Below are 20,051 nucleotides of genomic sequence, written 5' to 3'. Positions count from 1 at the left end.
GAGAGAGAGAGAGAGAGAGAGAGAGAGAGAGAGAGAGAGAGAGAGAGAGAGAGAGAGAGAGAGAGAGAGAGAGAGAGAGAGAGAGAGGGAGAGAGAGCAGCACTTTTTATTGTCCAAGTAAGCTGGCACTCCTGTACACTGGCATGGCACTGCGCACACACTGCACAGGGCCTGCTTTGCTTTTTCTTTTCTCACCTGTGTGTCTGAGTGCGTGAGTGAGCGAGTGAGTGCATGCCACTGCACAGTGCCTGCACAGTGCCTGCTGTGTGTGGCTGTCTTTGTGGGACTTTGCCTCGGCCGGGACTGTTGACCCGATTTGAAGCAGAGTTGCCATCGATTTCGTCTTGGTGCTCCTCCTCCCTCTCGCTCTCTCGCTCTCTCTGTCGCTCTCTGTCGCTCTCTCGCTCTCTGTCCCGCTGTATCTCTCGCTCGTGCGCGCGCTCTCTCGCTCTCCCTGTCGCTCTGTCTCTCTGTCTCTCTGTCGTTCTGTCGCTCTGTCGCTCTGCCTCTCTGTCTGTCGGAGGTCACACACACACACACACACACACACACACACACGCACGCGCACACAGACGGGCACACCCCACAGATGCTGATCGGGGGTGATGAGAAGGCGTGGATGAAGTTGTTGGCCATGCGTGACCATGTTTTGGGTGGTTGAGGCCCTCATCTCCAAGCTGCGCATGGTTGCCACCTGCCACCCGCTCTCTCTCGCTCTCGCGCGCTCTCTTTGTTTTATCGTTGTCATGTGTGTGCGTGTGTGCGTGCATATGCGTGCGTGCCAGCGCAAGGTCGCTCGCTGGCAGTGCTTCAGATTAAACCCTCCCTCTGTACAATCTCGTTTCTTCCCGTATCCCTCCTCTTTGTTCAATTCTCCCGGCTCTGCCATTGCTTTGATGCGATGCCCGGGGCTTTCCTCACTTTTGACTCGCACACTCACATACACACACTCACATACACATCGTGTTGTTTCTGTTGTTCTTCTCTCTTTTTTTTTTTATTCTCCCTTTTACGCTGATTTTCTTTGTCTTGGGGTGCCTTGCCAACGCGAAAACTGCTGCCAACCTCGTCTGCTGACCTGCTTGTCTCTTGTCTTGCTTGGCTTACAGGACATTGCTCTTCACTCTCAAGGCCTTGATCGCTCAAGCCCCATTCCTCTCTTGCTTTTTTTTCTCCCCCCTTAACCACCACCATGGCTGAGACCGAGGCAGAGTTGCAAGCCTATCTCAAGGAGCACAATGTCGAATCTCTGCTCAAGGACATTGTCGTGAAGCTCTGCGTGGACAAGCCCGATGATGAACTTGACTTTATCAAAAACTACATGATTCAGCTGCAGCGCGAGCGCGGCACCAACGTCGAAGACGACGAAGAAGAAGAAGAAGGTTTGTCTTGTTCTGTCCTGTCCTGTCCCGTCCCGTCCAGCAAAACCGCCATCTCGACCTGGTGAAGACAACAAGAAGAATTTTGTTTTTTCACCAACCCCCTCTTTCCTACCCTGCATCTCAACATCGCTTGCCTCTTCGTTGACTCCTCTGATATTCCTACACCTCTCTCTCACATGCGGCATCGCCCGACTTTGTCAACACACAGAGGCCGATGCCGGACCCATCAGCCGCGGCCGCTCGCGCCGTGCCGCCATTAGTGCCAGCGTCATGACGGAGGACGACGTCGAGGACTACCAGCGCAAGGTCATTCGCAAGGATGCCCCCACCATGCTGCGCCTGCAAAAGGCCGTCTCGGACAACGTCCTCTTCCAGCACCTCGACAGCGAGGAGCTGACCGAGGTCCTCGACGCCATGTTCCTCATCAAGAAGCAGGCCGGTACCGAAATCATCACCCAGGGCGATGAGGGTGACAACTTTTACGTCGTTGATGCCGGACAACTCGAGGTCTGGAAGAAGGACGACGGCGCCGACGAGTCCAAGATGGTCCTCGAGCTCACCACCGGGGGCAGCTTTGGCGAGCTGGCCCTCATCTACAACCAGCCTCGTGCTGCCACCGTCAAGGCCAAGACGGACGTCCAGCTCTGGGCCCTCGATCAGGACACATACCGCCGCATCCTCATGGGTAGCACCATCCGTAAGCGCAAAATGTACGAAACCTTCCTCGAGAAGGTCCAGATCCTGGCCGACGTCGACAAGTACGAGCGTCTCCAGGTGGCCGACGCCCTCGAACCCTGCACCTTTGCCGATGAAACCAACATTGTCAAGCAGGGCGACGAAGGTGATGACTTTTTCATCATTGTCGAGGGTACTGCCGTCGTCACACAGGTGCGTTTCGAGCCCCAGCCCAGCCTTTTTTTTTCTCCTCTGCCCCTCATGGTTTCCCCCGGCTCTTTTCCTTGTATCGGCGTGTGCTCTGCCTCGCCATGTCCGCTTCCCCACGCCCCACAGAGCAACGACAAGGGCGAGTCTGGTCAGGTCGGCGAGCTGGGTGCAGCCGATTACTTTGGCGAGATTGCTCTGCTCAAGGACAACAAGCGCCACGCCACCGTCACTGCCAAGGGTGAGGTCAAATGTGTCAAGCTTGATCGCGAGACCTTTGAGCGGGTCCTTGGCCCCATTGAAGACATTCTTCGCCGTAACATGGAGAACTACCAGAAGTTTACGGGTTCCGCCTAAAATATGCAGACCACATGCGGTGCCCTAAGCACCGTCCTCACTTTCTGACACCGTACCAGTGTCCTCTTTTGATGTGACAAGATGGTGGCCTCTGGGCTCCGTGCGTTGTGTTTGTGTTTGTTTTCCTTGTCCCCCTCCTCTTGTTCTCATCATTCCACCCGCCATCTCTCTCTTCCTACTTTGACTCCAATATCCTCCCTTTTTCCATTGCGATGCATGCTGTGGTTTTTTCAAACATTGTTCTGTCGTGGTTGTTGTCGATACTGGTGCACTGAAATTGATAAAGGGCTTACTATCGTCATTTCAGCCGCGATGCGCGATGACTTTACTGCTCTGGTCCTGGTCCTGGCGCAGCGCGGCACCCCAACGCACTCTCTGTGCAGCGCAGGCTGCAAGTCCGATACATCAGAGGCACTTCGGCAGGGTGCACAAATTGCTGGGCAATCTAAGGTCGTAGGGCCGGCGAAGACACTGTCTGCATGAGCATGGTTCTGGGCCCACAAGCAAACCTGGGTGGGCAGGAAGGATAAGCGCACCTGCTCCAGTGGCTGGGCCAAGCAAAATGCCTGGTGCCCCAAGACAAATGGCTGATCACACACTGAGCAGCGACTGGCCTGTCGGAGGTACCTGCGAGCCAAATAGCAAACAACCGACGTGCAGCCCGGCATGAGCCTTGCATCATCGCAACGCTCAGATCAGGTTGCAAGCAGTGAAGCATGAATGAAGCACCAACCTGCGAAACGCGTCGGGCAAGAGTTGCCGCTGATTACGGAACACCCCGGCCCGCAAGGCCACTCGGGCTGCCAGCTGCAAATCACGTCGTGTGAGCTCAAGGGGGCGAGCCAGCAGCTCCCACGCGCGCGTCAAAGCACACGCACCTCAAAAAGCGAGGGCACCGTTCCGGGCAAAATATGCACCTCCTCATCAGCAGCTCGCCAGGGATTGTCTACATCACCATCGCCAGGCACATGGACCAGCGAGATATCTCAAGGCTTGAGATATCAACCAAAGCTCAAACAAACGAGGCGTTTCTGAATCTTGCTTTCCTGCCAAATGTATTTCCTTCTGAAATCCATGCAGTGCCTTACCACTGCCGTAGAAGAGGGCGAGGCGGCGAGTGCCTTGGAACTTGGCAAAGCTTGCTGGCAAGCAGCCCAGGCGATTGCCACGCAATTGGAGATTGCGTAGGTGAGGCAGGAGGCCGATGGTGGTGGGCACGGAACCCAGTTGATTGTGTTCGAGATGCAGCGTGTGAAGGTTCGTAAAGCGTCCAAGCGAGCGTGGCAGGGTTTCCAGCCTAGTTGCGAGCGCACGAGGGTTCCCATTGTGAGCGGCGGTGAACCACAAGGGAAGCCGAGCGGAGACAACAAGAAGAGGAAAAGAAAAGAAAATCGTACTTGTTCGAACTAAGCATCAAACTTTGCAGGGTTGGGAGCACGAGGTGGGCAGGCCAGGCCGTTATCTCGTTGGAACTGAGGTCGAGCGATCGAAGCTCTGGTAATAGCTCCAACTCGAGTGGTACTTTCTGTCAGGCAACCAAAACAGGATATGCGGCCACAGGTTTGTGTGCATTTAGGGGTTCGTTATGGCAGCACGCATGCATGTCTTGAGCAGGGCGGTAGGACGGGCGGTCAAGTCTGACCTGCAGCTTATTTTGACTCAGATCCAAGACCGAAAGGTGGGCGCAACGAAAGATCTGCGCTGGCGGCCTGCTCAGAGCCCGATCACTCAAGTGCAGCGATCGTAGATTTGGGGGTAGAACGCGTGGTATGTCTTGGCCGCGGCTTACACGCAGCCGTTTGACCATGGCCTCTGTGTCCTGGAGCAAGAGGTCATGCCAGAGTCAAGTGACAAACACAGGATTCACATAATGAGAGAGCGACAAGAGGCGTGACCGGGTTGGATTTTTAAAAAAAAGGAAAAAATAAAAATAAAATAAAACGCAACAGCAAAGATGAGACATACCTTGCCTTCCTTGGTCAGTTCGTTCAGGCGCCCGGGACTGGGCAGGTCAATCGCCTCATCGCCCGTGTGGACCTGCGCAGTGTTGTTTATATTAAGATGGGGCAAAATACTGACGGGGCCGAACCGTGTGCTCGCCAGAGAGAGAGCGTACAGGTGTTGACGCGGGTGGAGGTACATACCGCGTAGAGAGAGTCGAGAAAGCCCGAGAGGGCAGAGGGATTGGCGTGGGAGACGATTAGGTCGACGGGTGGCTGGCGGAGGCGGATGGTGCATCGGCCTTCTTGTCGAAATTTGGCAAAGACGTGCTCGACGTGGTTTTGGCTGACGGTCCAAGTTTGGCATCCAGCAAGTTTGGTGACGCGGCGTAGCTCAACCTTGCGGCTAGTCCTCGCTGGCCCAGCTGGGTGAGCGCATAGATAGAGGTTGGTGGTCACGGGCCGACTACCCTGCGCGTGGCCCAGTTCGCTGTGCAGATAAAAGGTGGTCTGGCAGTTGAGCACCTTGAAGGGGGCATATTTTCGTTTGGCGCTCGGGGGCACATTCCGAGTCGCGGACTCGCTGGCGGGTGTGGATGCAGATGATGCCGGTGGTGCCGAAGCAGGAGCCGGGTGCGGGGCTAGCGTGATGGGGGTGGGGTCGCTCAAGGTCTGTGGGATTGCAGGCTCGGGTTTATCGGGCGTGCAGACCGAGGGTGTGTCTAGTAGTACCGGGGAGGGTGTGGTGGAAGCAGCTGTGTTTGCACTGGGATCGATGGTCGCTGTCAGCGAGGAAGGCGAGGATGCTTCGAAAGCAACGTGCCGAGCCCGCTTTTCAGCCGGCTCCTCCTGTGCCGCAGGCAGCGGCGGTTTGGTCCTGCTGACACGCTCTGCTTGAGAAGCAGGGGTAGCAGCGGCGGCAGCGGCGGCGGCAGAGGTCGAAGAAGAGGGGAGGGAAGAGCCAGATGATGCCGAGTTGCTCGGGGGGCCAGGCGGCTGGAGCCAACCGCTCAAGGTGGATTGCTGGGCAAATTGACCCATGTTGCCACGACGTCGCGGCACGGATCGCGCCATCTCGTTTTGTGTCCTTGCCGCCCGGTCTTCAACCCATCTCTGCCACCGCGTGCGTCAAAGGGGCGCGGGGGAGGGTGTTGTTCCTTGTTCGGTGGTCTCGAGGGCTGTCTCTACCGTCGCCAGTCTTGCTTCCGGGTCGTCGCGTCGCTCGCAACAGTTTTTTGCTCTTTCTGCTCGTAACACTGGAAAAAAACGAAAAAAAAAACTGAAAAAAACGAAAAAACAGGAAAAAAAAAATAACGGTCACTATCAAAAGAGACAGCGGAGAGTCGGTTCAAACAACGGTGCTCGGGTCTTGATCTCAAGGCCGTTCAGGCGCTCGGCCAGTGGATCTGCTTGGTTTAGAGGCACGCAGCTCATTCTCTTGTTCCACTGCAGGGCGGGACGGGGCTGCCGTTTGATCGGAAGATTCTTATTTTGCTCAAATCTGAATTGATTCTGAAATAGAAATGATCGGATAACGATTCATCTTCTGTCCCCTATCGGAATCTTCCGTTACAGAGAGAGAGATAGATAGAGAGAGAGAGAGAGAGAGAGAGAGAGAGAGAGAGAGAGAGAGAGAGAGAGAGAGAGAGAGAGAGAGAGAGAGAGAGAGAGGTAACAGAGGCTAGACAGAGATGTGTAGAGGGACACAGAGCTATTCAGAGATATACAGAGCTATACAGAGATATATCGAGGGACACAGTGCTGTACAGAGATGTGTAGAGGGATACAGAGCTATTCAGAGCTATACAGAGATATATCGAGGGATACAGAGGGACACAGAGGGACACAGGGCGATACACAGAGGGATACAGAGGGACACAGGCGGATACAGGCGGATACAGGCAGATACAGGCAGATACAGGCAGATACAGGCAGATACAGGCGGAATGCAGCGAGACACGGAGATACAGAGATACAGTGAGAGAGAGAGAGAGAGAGAGAGAGAGAGAGAGAGAGAGAGAGAGAGAGAGAGAGAGAGAGAGAGAGAGAGAGAGAGAGAGAGAGAGAGAGAGAGAGAGAGAGAGAGAGAGAGAGGGAGAGAGCGAGATACAGAGAGAAAGAGAGAGATACGGCAAGGGATACGCCCATTTGAGAGCTAAAGGCACAAGCAGCAGGAGACACACGCCCAGGGCAGCGGACGAGACTGGGTGCCAAAGGTGGGGGCCAAAGGAGGAGGAAAAGAGGCATTGATCAAGGTTGAAGTGAGGTGCAAGTGGATTTGAGCCGTTTGGGGGGCGAGGCCAGCGAGGCGGGAGGAAACCAGGCGCGAATCGTAGCAAGAATGCCAGCAAGCACGGTGCTATGGGAGCACCAGTGGCATCCCCCTGCTGGCAAAGCGTGGCAGAGGCGAGGGAAGAGTCTTGGGCGAGAGAGAACGAGCGAGTCAGCACATGCCTCTGGCGTTTGCGTCGAGGCAATAAAGCACCTTGTGCATGCTGGAGATCCTTAGGGGACGAACTGGCCATACAAGCATAATATACGCAGGTGGACCGCCGCTGAGTGCGTTGTGTGTGCGCGCATATGAAGGTGCGTGTGAGGATCGGTGCGAGTGTATACCTGTGTCGGGGGTGTACAGACGCAGGTGATGTTTCCCGGGTCTGCCACAACCCTCCCACGCGTCTGGCGACCAAGGACTTTTGCGGACCTCTTCATCCAAACTTGTCCGATACCGGCACAGACACCCTGGGTCGGCCCTGACCTGTCAGTAGCAAACCCATCCTTCGATCCCTGTAGCTGTGAACGTGACGACTCATGGTCTTCTTTCAGCAGCGTCTGCTCCAGCCATCACGCTGCCATTACGCTGCCATCACGCTGCCATCACGCTCGACGCGAACACGACGTCTTTGTCCGCCTTTGCGTCATGCTGACGCTTCACTCTCTCAACAGATCCCAACGGACACCCTCTCTCTGATTCCCTATGTATTTCAAGCTTAATTCTTGCGTTAATTTTACCATTATCCAATACTCTCTGTGTTTTTTTTTTGACTGTTTTCTTTGTGTGTGTGCGTGTCTCTCTCTGTCTCTCTCTGTCTCTCTCTGTCTCTCTCTGTCTCTGTCTCTCTCTGTCTCTCTCTGTCTCTCTCTCTGTCTCTCTCTCTCTCTCAAACTTTCTCTCTCTCTGTCTCTCTCTGTCTCTCTCTCTGTCTCTCTCTGTCTCTCTCTCTCTCTCTCTCTCTGTCTCTGTCTCTGTATCTGTCTCCTCTCTCTCTCTCTCTCTGAATTTTTTTTTTTCCGTTCAAGTGTGTGTGTGTAACGGGTAAGTGATTGCGGACGGGATGAAGGCAGGAGATATGGCAGCGCTGCCGTGCTGGCGGTGGTGGTGACACGGCTTGCCGTGCCTGTTCAATGGGATCTGTGTACAAGGTTGCTTGGCATGCTTCTGGTGCTGGCTGTGGCTGTGGTTTGAGTTGGGAGCGTGGGGCGTGAAACGAGACTGGCGGGGGGGCAAGCCTTGAATCGCATCGATGGGGCAGAAGGGCAGATGGCATCGCAACTCGGTTGCTCGTTCTGCTTGACAGACCACCTCTACCCCTCCCTTGCTCGCCATGCCCCGATACACTCGTTGTCTTGTGCATCGTGACAAGGCCACTCTGCTTCCCGCCGCCCCTCTTCTTCTTCTTTTTTTCTCTCTCTCTCTTTTTTTTTTTTTTTTTTTTTTTTTTCGGGTCACGCACGCTCTCTGGCAGGCACTTGGACCCGTTGTGTACCCCGTGTGCATGCGCTGATTAGCTCTGCTTACCCTTGGATTCGCTTTGACAACCGCTCATCCTGTTGTTGTTGTTGTTGTTATTGGAACGGCGCCGTTCATCGCAGACACGTCTCTTGGTTTCTCTCGTCGAACACGCACTTTGACCAAGCGGAACCCTGCGCAGGGATCCGTTCCAGGAAGACGTCGTGGGATCCTGGTTCGATTGCGTTCGGATCCTGACGGTTGGCAATACCTTAATCGGCGCAAGGGCGCTTCTGCATCGCTACAGCGGCGTGGAGGCGAGTCGAGCGAGGCCTTTGTGCCAACGCGCAGCCCACCTTGAACCCCCTCGCCTCTTGGAGCATCCGATGCTTTTGGCTGCTTGAGTGCCGCTCATTTCACATCCAGAGTAACATGGCAACGCCACAGCCACCCGCCGGTGGTGTTGCCAGCACTGGCGCCGGGCATCCTCCGCCGCGCAGCATGGCCCAGCCCCTCCCCGCCAATAGCATGGCACCCGGAGCCACCATGGGGGGGCGCCCCATCGCTCCCTCTGCAGCTCCCCCCATGAGCCAGGCACCGATGGGTCAACCCACCAGCAAAGCCCCCATAGTCTCCTACATGCCCACCTCCTACGGTTACACTCGCCCCCCGTACGGGGGTGGCTACGTGACCGCCCCCTACGGCATGCCCTATCGCGGCACCACCATGCCCCCAGCCATGGTGGCCGCTCCCGGCCGCATGCTCGTGCGTACACACACATCCACAAACGCGCGCACATGCGTGCAACCCTCTGAGTAGACATACTCAACCCCCCCTTATCTGCATAGACTACTTCTTATCCCGTCCTTACCCGCGCTTTTATTCCCCCTCGTTCCTCTCCCTCTCGTCTGCCCGGCCCGCACCCATTTAGAGCAACCCTTATTCACACAACATCAGCCGCACCTCGCCAGCCACCGTCGTCTGGCTTCACGAGAACTTTGAAGCTTGCGATGACACCTCCCTTGGCCGCGAACCCCTCTTTGCTCATTACATTGAGCATTGCAAAACGGTTCGTGCCCCGAGTGCCAAGAAAGTCTTCATTCACGTTCACACCCCGACCCTTTCTTCCCTCACACACACACCCACAACGTTGCTGGTACCTCACTTCACGAGTTTTCAATGCACCTGCTTTGCCCCAATTCAATATACCTTGCTCCTCAGCTCAACCAAGAGCCCGTCAACCAAGCAAGTTTTGGCAAGCTCATTCGCAGCGTCTTCCCAAACCTCAAGGTCAGTCTTGACAAGCTGTTTGCACACCAACCGCCGTTTCAGTGCGCAGATCCCAAAGCACGCTGCGCACTCAGCCTGATGCTTGCGCCTAGACCCGCCGCCTCGGGACGCGAGGCAACAGCAAATACCATTACTACGGCATCCGCTTGAAAGAGTCAACCAAGCTCGATTTTGACCCCACACAAATCGGTGGCGCTCACACCAAAACCCGGAAAACAAAGGTCAGGCCCTTCCTTTTTTTTTTTTTTTTTTTCAGTCACCATTCGTCTTCTCGTCTGAACACGCATGGTATTGGTACTCGAAGAAGCCCTGCTTACCCTTTGAGGGGGCTCCGAAATGGGTCCACCCCCTGCCCGCACCTTTGCAGGATGAATCAAACTCTAACACAGGCACACCAGCTCCAACCACTACCAAGCGCAAATCCAGCACGCGTGCCAGCAAAGCTCGAGATGCCGCTGGTCCTAGCAGTAAAGCCGAGGCTCCTTCCAGCCCGCGTAACGCCGAGGCTTCCTCCCCGGGCAAATTTGCCGGCGTTTTTGCTCGCGTAACCCTGCCGCCTTTTCCCTCACTCCAAGCCCAAGGTCGCAATCCCCATCCGCTTCCCGCCCATTGTCCCCTACCCGTTTGATGCTTGAAATAAGCGGCGCTTCTGCAAACCTGGTGGCTTGGTGGTCCTCACACGACATGCTCCTTTTCCCCACTACCTTGACCTCTTTCTTTGCAGGCATCGATGGTGCCAACGATTTCAGCAAGCCCTACCATGCGCACTGTGCCAAGGTCTTGCAGACTGTCATTGCCGGCGACTTTCAAGCCATCCAGGAACAGTGGAACCAATTTTGGGGCACCATTGCCGTCCATTTCAAGACCATTCTGGCTTCACCTGCCGGCGTACAAAACGTTCTACAAGCTGACGATATCTTCATTCAAGCACTTCAGCAGGTAATGCCACAGCCCCCGCCTCGCTCGCTTCCCCATGCCTGCTGTTGCTCGTGGCCGAGTCATAACACGATCATGTCGCTGTCATGCCTAGGCCATTATCCGTGACGTGCTCAAGCCCTTGCCCGAAGAATTGCTGAAGGAACTTCGCTTTTTCGCCAAGTGCATTGACGTTTGGCTTCGGGTCCGTCGTCACCCGTCTGTTGGCTTTCATTTGACTCGCATATCGTGCCTGCTTCGTCAACTTCTCACATTTTGGCCCCTCCAAACTCTCCCCCCTTCCCTTTTGCAGACGGCCATGGATGGCCTCAATCTCAAGCTGGTGGATGCGCGGTTGGAAAAGTATCACACGCTGGCCCTACGCCTTCGACGCTTCACCTCTCTCAATCACTTGGCTGGCGTGCGTTGCAATTGGCCTTCTTTTTTTTTTTTTTTTTTTTTTTCTTTCCCTTTTTTTTTCTTTCCCTTTTTTTTTCTTTCCTTTTTTTTTTTTTAGGCTTTTTGTTTGTTCGCTTTTGTCATCATCGCTTCTGCCCTGCAACTGGCTCTGTTATCTCGTGCTCACGTTTCAAACCCCCTCCTCCTTTTGCGCTCTTTTTGTCATGCACAGGCTGTTTCGGCCATCTTTGACTCTTCAGACCAGGTTTGTGCAGTCGCCTCACCTTGGCGTTCCAACCTCGTGTCTTGTGGTTCGGCTTTTTCACAAGCTCATTCAACTGGTGATGATGTGCTTTGTTGCTGCAGATGTATCAGATGCTGCAAGATCTCTCTTCTCTTGACGTTTTGGCACTGCATGTCAGTTCATCTTTCCATTGGTCGACGAGCTCAGCCCGTGGTTATGTCAACATCAACCATCTTTCCCGGCCATATGTTGTGTGGCATGCTCTTCGTCTGACCCGTTTGGTTCCCCCGTGCCTGTTGGCCCAATAGTCGCAACTGGCCATGACCTGTGAATGCCAAGAGGCCACGGTCAGCCTGATTGTATCCGAGGTGCTGTCGCTCTTGGAGAATGAGGTATGCTGCACTCGTGTTGTTGGAAACAACTGCTGCGCCTTTTTTTTTTTTTTTTTTTTTTTTTTCTTTTTTTTTCTTTTTTTTTTCTGTTTTTCCATGGCAAGCTTTGGCGGCCTCGTCACGGTTGGTTCTCTGCTGTGCGTGTTCTAGGAATCACTTCAAGTGTGGGCAGCCTTGGTTCAGCACAAGCTGCGTGATTTTGTCGCGGGCGCTGTGCATCCAACGGCTCGGGTATGTTGTCATGCGTGCTTGAATTTCAAAAGCCACTTTTGTGCCTGGTTCAGGCTTGACCGTCTCGGGTGGTGGGATGACCATTCTCGGCGCTTGTCTTTCGGAATATAATAGGGCAAGCAATTCATGTTGCGCTGGGGCTTTTTCAGCGGCCTGGTGATCCGCGATCTAACGCTACGCTCAGCTCTCTCATTTGGCTCGTTCAACCTGCTGCGACTCCTCATGGACGAGCTGCTCATCTGGCTGGTCGAGAGGCTCGGCGAGGAGGTGAGTTGGTTTGCTTGTCTCTGGCTAACATGCGGAAAGGAGGAGTGAGGACCCATCGTCTCATGGAATCACCCTCGGTCGTTCTCTTTCACCCCCACCTCGCAGGGCCTCCTTGTTCTGAGTCCAGAGTTTTTGGGCAAGAGCACGTACGGTGCCATCGGCAGTGCTGGAGCCACAACTTCAAGCACCGGTAGCGCATCGGCGGCTGCCGCAGCCGCAGCTGCAGCTGCGGCCGCCGGCCTACAAACACCCTCTACACCCCCGGGTGTGTTTATGAAGGGCGGGGCTGGTGGAGATGTGAGCCGACCAAGTGGAGATGAAAGTCTGGACCACACGATGCTGCTCAACACTCCTCAGGACTACGGGTACAATGCATAACGTGGGTGAAACGAGTAGATGTGGGTAGTTTTTTGGTGGTTTGATCTGCCTCATGTATCAAGGCAGTGTGAGGAACCCTGATTTGAGCCCTGATTTGTCTTTTTTTTTCTTCGTATCTGTTTGCGTGCAAAGTCCCCGCTCGCCTGAGTTGTGACAAATTTGACAGAGCGCGCTGGCATTTTGACGGTTTGATTCCAATCCACGAGCACAAAAAGAGTAACACACAAGAGCAATACAAGAGGGGCGGAGAGGAATAAGCGATGAAGGGGAAAGTAAAAACACACGAGACTCTTCGTCGCGAGACCTAAGACGATTGCTCAGGAGCATCCGAGAAGCAAGAAAGACATCAGTGTGTTGACCGGTGATCAAGGGATCAAGCCGTCGTGCCAGGGTGCTGCACCGCAGACACGTTTAAGTTGGGCATTTTTTTTTTTGCCGTGGACCATGCAAAAAAAAAGAAGAAAAAGAAAAACAAACAAACCATACACAGAAAGCATGGAGCCACAAGACAAGAACTGGCTGTAAGAAAGAAGGAGTGGGATGCGAGTAGCGAAGGAACGACTTTCCGAGAAAACGACACAGCAACGGAAGCCAGTCATGAAAGGAAGAACACGAAAAACAAAAGGGGAGGGGGCATGAACGACAAGTAACAGGGCAGGTCGATTAGAGGATCATGCATCCCGAACGCTTCTTGGTGATCTTGGGCGGGCTAAGGACGGCACGAATGGCCTCATCAAAGACCGTCTTGAGGCCCTTCTGGGTGAGGGCTGAGCACTCGAGGTACTTGACAGCATTGATCTCCTTGGCCATCTGAAGACCCTGGGGGTAGGTCAGGGGCTGGAGCTTCTTCTCACGGAGCTTCTCAATAGCATCCTTATCATCGCGCAGATCGAGCTTGGTACCAACAAGAATGATGGGGGTCTGGGGGCAGTGATGGCTGACCTCGGGGTACCACTGCAAAGGATTGGATGGATATGCAGAGGTGAGTGGCGAAGAGCGCGGTAGGCAGCACCACGCCAGCTGGACTGATGGCGCGGCCATGCTCGGACGAGACATGATGAGAGCAAGAGAGAATCCAGACGACCCACCTTTGCGCGAACGTTCTCAAAGGAGGCGGGGCTGATGACGGAGAAGCAAATGAGGAAAACGTCCGTCTGGGGGTAGGAGAGGGGGCGGAGGCGATCGTAATCCTCCTGACCGGCGGTATCCCAGAGGCCAAGGTTGATGGGCTTGCCATCGACCATGACGTTGGCCGAGTAGTTGTCAAAGACGGTAGGGATGTACTCGCCGGGGAAGGCGTTGGTCGTGTACGAGATGAGCAGGCACGTCTTACCGACGGCGCCGTCACCGACAACCACACACTTGATGGCTTGCATCTTGCTGATTTCTGATCCTGAAAAGAAACAGGAAAAACAAACCCTACAAGAAATTGAACGAGCCGGGCATGATGAGAAAAGGAATCGTGATGGTCAACAGGGAGGCGGAGTAAGACGAAAAATAGACTGCCAAGAAGAATAAACAGCACGTCAGGGTGGAATGTGGCAGGTCGCATGAGAAGAGGGGAGAAAGGAAGCACTGGACAGGTCTGGCAAAAGTGGGGAAAAAAAAACAACAAGAGACTCAAGGACGCCGGTGTGCTTTGAGACCATGAACGACCACCACCGCGGAGAAGGAGAGAAACACAAAGACTTTGTGGGAAAGTGGCAGAGGTAACGCTTGTGTTGTGCGGGTCGAGCGAGCAACCGGAAACAACAAAAACACAAGACAAAAAAAAAACGGCGGTGCATGATATCAACCGATGGCATCCATGCGTCGACGACGAACCAGAGAGGGAGGGAGGTAGAGTGGGAAGGAGAGGAAGCTGCCGGACGCAATGGATCGAAGCAGAGAAAAAAAAATGCATTCAAGCCCGGACACAGGACAGGAGAGCACCGACGGGCAGACGCGTCAGCCCACACAGGCACCAGCACCAGGTATACAACACGGGTCCACGACAAGACACTGGGTTCAAGTCTCCCACCGCACGGCGACTGGTGCGTGTGTGTGTGTGAGTGTGAGTGTGTGTGAAGCGATCGCATCAGATGCACAAAAAGGGCAGTGACCGGGTGGTGAAGTAAAGTGCCTGATGTGGCATCGTCACGATCTCTCTCTCACTCTCTCTCCCTCTCTCTCAAGGCAAAGCGACGTGGTCCCCGGGCGCAATGATTGCATTCAAAGGCAGCCACAAGTTTGAGTCACTTGTTTCGGGAGTCAGTTGCATTCATCATCAAGGGCACGCAACGCAATGACCGCAGCGACAGAGCCAGCGGCAGCCGGAGGAAGCAGCGGAGGAGCGGAGCGGAGGTCTACCTTGGCACTCTAAAACTGCTGGTGCCGGCAGGGAGAGAGGCAGCTGGTTCTGGCTCGGCACGGGTGAGAGGGAGGGGGTGGGGGAGGTGGTTTTATCAGAGGGATGTTGGTGCCGGGGGGTGGGGGGTAGTGGGGAGTTGAAGGGGAAAGGAGAGATGGGGGTGAAGGTGGGGAGAAGGGTAGAGAGGAGAGGGGGAGGGGAGGGAGCGGGGGTGGAACAAGGGGGAACAAAAGATTTCGGGGGCTGAACAAAAGAAACAAGAGCCAGAGAGTGTGAGAGAAGGAGAGGTTGTCCACAGAGTTTAAGCTGGGAAAAGTAAGGCAATTCAGAGAGAAGAGCTCGATGTTGATAAGACTTCCAAGTTAAGCACTCAATGGTTCAAAGGGCCAGATGAAGCACCTTTGTGTGCGGGCGGCCTGGCCCGTCTATGGCAGATGGATGAAGCGATGGATCGCCAACGCGGCTGCTCCCCTTGTGATGTCTTGCCCTGATGAACCAGCAGCCGGGACGAGCACAGACACCCGCCCCCGCTGCCGTTTCAACCACTTGAATCAGTGGGTTCCGCCCCTTTCACCATCTGTGTGTGTGTGTGTGTGTGTGTGTGTGTGTGTTGTCATCAATCAGTCAGTCAGTGGGCGTTTGGTACAGAGGGGCATGTACGTGTGGTAGCGGCCAGTTGAGCTGGATTCCCTCTCTTTGGTTCTTGGCGTTGTAGCTTTGAAGGTAGAGAGAGGATTTGAATGGCTGGAGCGAGTAAAAGACCGTCTTCCAGTGATTGAGATTCGTTCAGACCCTCTAAACTCGATTGTTTTTTTACCCTCACTTTGTCAGATAAAAATTGTCATGGCCAAGGTTGGCGTCGACCCCGATTTCGGCAGCGCTCCCCTGTGGATGATGCGCGCGAGGTTTCGCCCGCACGCTCGCGGTCCGCACCATCAACGCGGTCTGACCGGCTCCATATGACTGAGCTCAAGTCGTCGCTCACACGGCCATTTTCTTCGCACCGTATGAAGCTTCCGACACCAACTCACATACTACCAACACAAACCTATTACAGAGTACTGTTCATAATCAACTAAATCTTCAATAACTCACAAACCAACTGCACAAAGCTCAAGCTAGAAAAAGTGCATGACATCCTATTCTGCGGACAACTTTGCAGAGGACGTAGCAGTTCTCTCTCGTTCGCTCTGAATGGCTGTGTATCTCTTTACGACTCTCTGAATGAAACACTGGATCCCTTCATCTCTCTTATTCTCTTCTCTCGTCTTCCTCAAGCTCTTCTTTACCTCGCTCGCAACGCTTCCTCTCTGTCGCCTTCAAGGTATGCCTCTCTGATTCTCTCTCTCTTAGAAAATCCCCTCTCTCTCTGTCTCTAACACTTACTTTCTCTCTCACTCACTCACTCTCTCTCGCTCTCTCTCTCACTTTCTCTCTCTCTCTCTCTCTCTCTCTCTCTCTCTCTCTCTCTCTCTCTCTCTCGTTCTCTCTCTCTCTCTGCTCCACCAGGTGGCAGCCAGCCGTGCCGTGCCGTCGATGGATTGATGAGGGAGCACGCGAGCTGCCAGGACCTTCTGTTTGTGGTGATTGGACCATGGCTGCACGCCAGCCCGAGGTGCCGCCGTCATTGGATGAGCTGCGCCGACGTCATGGCACTGCACCGCCCCCCGTGGCCTCTGCAACGCCAGAGCCCTCACAACCGGCGCTCGTGCCCAGCGATCTGCTCGGCGCTCTCAAGGTAAGCCCGAGCCTTGCCTTTCTACTGGCGTCGCTGTTTGGTGCCTGGCCCTCGCCATGTGTGGGCTCTTGGGCGCGCGGCTCTAAACGCAAACCACGGTGCCTCCTCGGGATCTCGCTCATCATCTCGCATCCCTGCCCGACGCTGCGCAGGCCAGCGAGCTGCACCTCTCCAGCGAGGAACTGATTGAAGTCATGAATCGCGTCAAGGCCGGCAACATCTCCGTTGACGATGCTGTTGCCGAGGTCCTGGCCGTCAACCGAGGCCGCAGCAACTCTCAGCCCGAACTCCCAGCCTCCCCTCCCCCACCTGCCCAGACCGCGACCCCTGCCACCGAAAGCCATACCACCACCAAGACCACCAAGACCACCAACGCCAACACCAACACCAACATCAACAACTCTGCCAGCAATACCGCCACCACCGCCGGTCAGGGCAATCCAACACTAGCGCCCGCCGTCCCTCCAAAACCAGCGGCCAAACCTAAAACCACCGCCCCGGATGCATCCACGCGCTCGCACCCCATGGGCCCACCACCCGTCAACGCCCCCGTCAAACATCTGACCAACGATGAACAACTGCGCGTCTTCCGTCAAGTCAAGTGCGGTGACATGACCGTCGACGATGCTCTGGCCTACGTTCAAACCCTTTCCCACACCCCGCCCCAGACCACAGCCTCATCTCCGCCACCCCCAGCCGATCATGAGGCCTCCCTCCTCCATGCGCTTGCCAAAGCCGGTGCCCATGTCGATGCCCTGCATGAGACCCGCCGCCCCGAGCCCCCTGCTCGCGCATCGCCCACCCCCCAGCACCCCACGGCCCATGACACTGATCAACATGACCATGACCTCGAGCCAGCCGGCCCGCACGACAACAGTGGCCCTGAGATCTCACCTTCTTCCGACTCGGTGCCCAACGCCACCCCCGAACCAGATTGTGAAGCCCCTACCGCCGCTCTTTCCCAGGTCGAAGTGCAGGAGGTACTCCACATTTACGGCCTGTCTGCCCATTTAGACAACGACGCCGCCGCAGACTCTGACCTCAGCCTCAACTCTCAGCGACCAGATGCCGATGCCCCTGCCCTCTCTGCCCTGACGCCAAATCCCACCGTGGCTCCCCGTGTCTCCTTGCTCCTCAATCGCCACCGCCACCGCACAGCCCTCGTGCCCCTGCCCCACACCCTGCCCGAACTCCTGGCCATTGCCTCGCGCCAGCTCCAATGCCACGCCAAGCGTATCTACCTCCTCAATGGTACCCACGTTCAAGATCTTGCCTGTCTCAGGTTCGACTGCCTCGGCCTTTGTGCCCTGACCCGCCATGCTTCGCCAGAACCCGCCATGAACGATTGTATTGCTTTTGTTTTTTTTCGGTCCTTGAACGACATGCCCATGTGCCCTTTTCGTGCCGCCACACATTCTCCGTGGCTCGACTTGATCGCCCTGCTCATCCATTCGCACATGCTTACCTCAATCAGGGACGAGGACACCCTTGTCGTCACCGAGGGAGAAAGTTTTCGCAAAGCCGGACGCTGGACCTCCCTCACATCCCTCGACTCGCTTGCCAGCAACACCGTGGCCATGCCCGATGGCCCACGCACCAGCTCGGCAGGTATGCCATCTTTCGCTCGGGATGGTTTGATGTTTCGGTGCAACTTCTATTCGATATAACATGACTTTAAACGCTCCCGTACAGGCCGTCAGCAATGGATCAAGCTTAACGTCGGAGGACGCATCTTCCAAACAACCCTCGAGACCCTCACCCGTTGGGAAGACTCCATGCTGGCCACCATGTTTCTGTCGGATCACTGGGAAAGGTCCGGACACCGTACACCGCACGCGCCCGTGTCCCTGCTTCGTTTTTCGCGAATGCCCCAGCATCAGAGCCTCGCGCTCACGAACCGACAATGTGCAGCACGATGGATGACAATGGATGCCATCTGCTCGACCGTAACCCCCGATACTTTGAGCCCTTGCTGGGCTTTATGCGAGATGGTGTCCTCACACTCGACCCCGGCCTGAGCCGTCGCGGTAGGGCTTGACTCCAACTGACCTCGCCCCCAGTCTCGAGGCACGCCGTCTTCTTAACAATGTTGCCTGCGGCGCCCTGTGAACGCAGGGGTGCTCGCCGAAGCCCACTTTTTTGGTCTCTGGGCAGCCATTGATATTCTTGAACCCCTGGCTCGCGAAGAGGCTATCCAGGACCAGGAGCAGCCCCCGATTCGCCGCGGCGAACTGGTCGGTGCCAGAAAGCCGGGTCCCGCATGTCTTGGAGCGCGACTGCGCTGCATGCCGCTCTGCCTCACAGCTGTTTCGCACTGCCAGGCACGCATGCTGCTCGTGGCCCCTTCTCAGGAAGCACTGCGAGCCCAGGGCCTCAACTTTGAAGGCTCTGACCTTTCCAAGGTTGGCTGCCCGCCATGTCTTCCCGGCGTAATATGTTTAGCATTGATGCTTGCCCCAGACAGTGGTGCCCTCACTTTTCTCACCCCCATCACCCCTACGGTCTGTGCCTGCTCCCTTCTGCCTCAGATGGACTTGCGCAACATCAACTTTCGGTTTGCCAACCTCAATGATTGCGACCTGAGCAACTCTCAGCTTCAGGGCTGCAACTTTGAAGGGGCATCCCTCAAGGTTGGATCTTGTCTCGGCAGAAGGCCGTCTTTATGCTTGTGTTTATTTGAGCATCGCCCACAGCCACCTTGCCTCTTGAACAAATATCGCATATCAACCCCTGCTGTTTCTAGAACGCGCGATTGGACAACTGTGACTTGCGCGGCTGCAACTTTTCCCGCACCATCCTTGACAACGCTTCCGTCATCAACGGCACCTTTCATGATCCCTCCCGAATCCTGCCACGGTGTAGTTTTGAGGTTCGTGCCCAATCAAGCTACCTACTTTATTTAGGCATGGGTGTCGCGCCCCCTCTCAAGGCGTGGTTGAACTGACTGGCAACACACGACTGGGTTGGGTTTAGGGTGCCTCATGCCGAGGATGCGACTTTGAAGACTCCAACTTTGAAGACGCAAACATGCGCGTGGCCAGCTTCAAGGGCGCTTCCTTGCGCAATTGCAATCTTCGGTCTGTCTGTTTGGTCCATCCTTAACTAGCATACGCGCACGCGCACCAATCACCATCAAGCTTGATGACAGCCCATCATCTCATCGCAAATTTGTTGCAGCTCTTGCAACCTGGCTGGGTCAGATCTCAGCGAGTGTGATCTCTCTGGCTGCAATCTCCAAGGTAACCACTGCGTTTCCACTTGTTTGTCTAGGAGTACAGGAATTATGATCCGCCTTCAATCTGCTTTTTTTGATGACTTGCGATTGACCCTTCACTGGACACGCTGTGGTAGGCACAAACCTTCGCGGCACCAACACACAACGTGCTAAATTTCACAAGATCAGTACGGCGATTCACAGCACCGCATTCGTCGACCAGTACCCGCGCCAGGCTAGTGCTCGCAATTAGTCTCAAAACAAAGACCGCCATTCCTCGCGTCAGATCCCAAGTCAGATGATCCCTTGCCCGTACGTGCGGGAACCATTGCCGCTGACTTT

At 55.2% G+C, this 20,051-nt stretch overlaps 6 protein-coding genes across 6 annotated transcripts; 3 read left to right on the top strand and 3 right to left on the bottom strand.

Annotated features, from left to right (window-relative positions):
- Positions 1-1,192: 1,192 nt before the first annotated feature.
- MONBRDRAFT_39101 (uncharacterized protein) lies at positions 1,193-2,665 on the top strand (the record flags this gene model as incomplete). Its single annotated transcript, XM_001750298.1, has 3 exons — positions 1,193-1,382; positions 1,591-2,270; positions 2,394-2,665. The coding sequence occupies 3 exons, from the start codon at positions 1,193-1,195 to the stop codon at positions 2,619-2,621; spliced, it is 1,098 nt and encodes a 365-aa protein (XP_001750350.1). The 3' UTR covers positions 2,622-2,665.
- Positions 2,666-3,026: 361 nt separating this feature from the next.
- Positions 3,027-5,602, bottom strand: MONBRDRAFT_29815 (uncharacterized protein; the record flags this gene model as incomplete). The annotated part of the gene is made up of 8 exons (XM_001750260.1): positions 3,027-3,092; positions 3,131-3,187; positions 3,500-3,567; positions 3,710-3,918; positions 4,019-4,146; positions 4,264-4,440; positions 4,587-4,658; positions 4,766-5,602. 8 exons carry the CDS (start codon positions 5,600-5,602, stop codon positions 3,027-3,029), a joined length of 1,614 nt encoding a protein of 537 aa, XP_001750312.1.
- Positions 5,603-6,130: 528 nt separating this feature from the next.
- Positions 6,131-6,709, bottom strand: MONBRDRAFT_29814 (uncharacterized protein; the record flags this gene model as incomplete). The annotated part of the gene is made up of 3 exons (XM_001750259.1): positions 6,131-6,272; positions 6,299-6,362; positions 6,538-6,709. The coding sequence occupies 3 exons, from the start codon at positions 6,707-6,709 to the stop codon at positions 6,131-6,133; spliced, it is 378 nt and encodes a 125-aa protein (XP_001750311.1).
- A 344-nt stretch (positions 6,710-7,053) lies between these two features.
- MONBRDRAFT_34511 (uncharacterized protein) lies at positions 7,054-12,407 on the top strand (the record flags this gene model as incomplete). Its single annotated transcript, XM_001750297.1, has 16 exons — positions 7,054-7,147; positions 7,508-7,877; positions 8,792-9,056; positions 9,223-9,360; positions 9,513-9,581; positions 9,674-9,802; positions 9,949-10,162; positions 10,306-10,520; positions 10,612-10,701; positions 10,810-10,917; positions 11,128-11,160; positions 11,262-11,312; positions 11,448-11,531; positions 11,682-11,762; positions 11,877-12,029; positions 12,135-12,407. 16 exons carry the CDS (start codon positions 7,054-7,056, stop codon positions 12,405-12,407), a joined length of 2,367 nt encoding a protein of 788 aa, XP_001750349.1.
- A 175-nt stretch (positions 12,408-12,582) lies between these two features.
- On the bottom strand, positions 12,583-13,828 carry MONBRDRAFT_34510 (uncharacterized protein). Its single transcript, XM_001750258.1, has 2 exons — positions 13,496-13,828; positions 12,583-13,361 (listed from the first exon to the last, which is right to left on the bottom strand). Exons 1-2 carry the CDS (start codon positions 13,781-13,783, stop codon positions 13,071-13,073), a joined length of 579 nt encoding a protein of 192 aa, XP_001750310.1. The 5' UTR covers positions 13,784-13,828; the 3' UTR covers positions 12,583-13,070.
- Positions 13,829-15,147: 1,319 nt separating this feature from the next.
- Positions 15,148-19,962, top strand: MONBRDRAFT_29811 (uncharacterized protein; the record flags this gene model as incomplete). The annotated part of the gene is made up of 13 exons (XM_001750296.1): positions 15,148-15,413; positions 15,920-16,081; positions 16,111-16,495; positions 16,648-17,777; positions 17,970-18,103; positions 18,188-18,308; positions 18,407-18,522; positions 18,611-18,897; positions 19,024-19,125; positions 19,239-19,364; positions 19,469-19,572; positions 19,673-19,734; positions 19,847-19,962. The coding sequence occupies 13 exons, from the start codon at positions 15,148-15,150 to the stop codon at positions 19,960-19,962; spliced, it is 3,111 nt and encodes a 1,036-aa protein (XP_001750348.1).
- Between the last annotated feature and the right edge of the window lie 89 nt (positions 19,963-20,051).

This window comes from Monosiga brevicollis, genomic scaffold (genome assembly GCF_000002865.3).
Source record: "Monosiga brevicollis MX1 MONBRscaffold_39 genomic scaffold, whole genome shotgun sequence".
Taxonomy (NCBI): Eukaryota; class Choanoflagellata; order Craspedida; family Salpingoecidae; genus Monosiga; species Monosiga brevicollis.
The sequence above is the reverse complement of the archived record's forward strand: the minus strand, read 5'-3'. Positions and strand labels throughout refer to the sequence as shown.

What these genes read in the sequence shown, in the direction of transcription:
- MONBRDRAFT_34510 (XM_001750258.1), bottom strand. Translation starts at nt 13,783, where the DNA reads ATGCAAGCCATCAAGTGTGTGGTTGTCGGTGACGGCGCCGTCGGTAAG. An exon ending in TTGAGAACGTTCGCGCAAAG is followed by an intron (nt 13,362 to 13,495) that starts GTGGGTCGTCTG and finishes AATCCTTTGCAG; the next exon opens with TGGTACCCCGAGGTCAGCCA.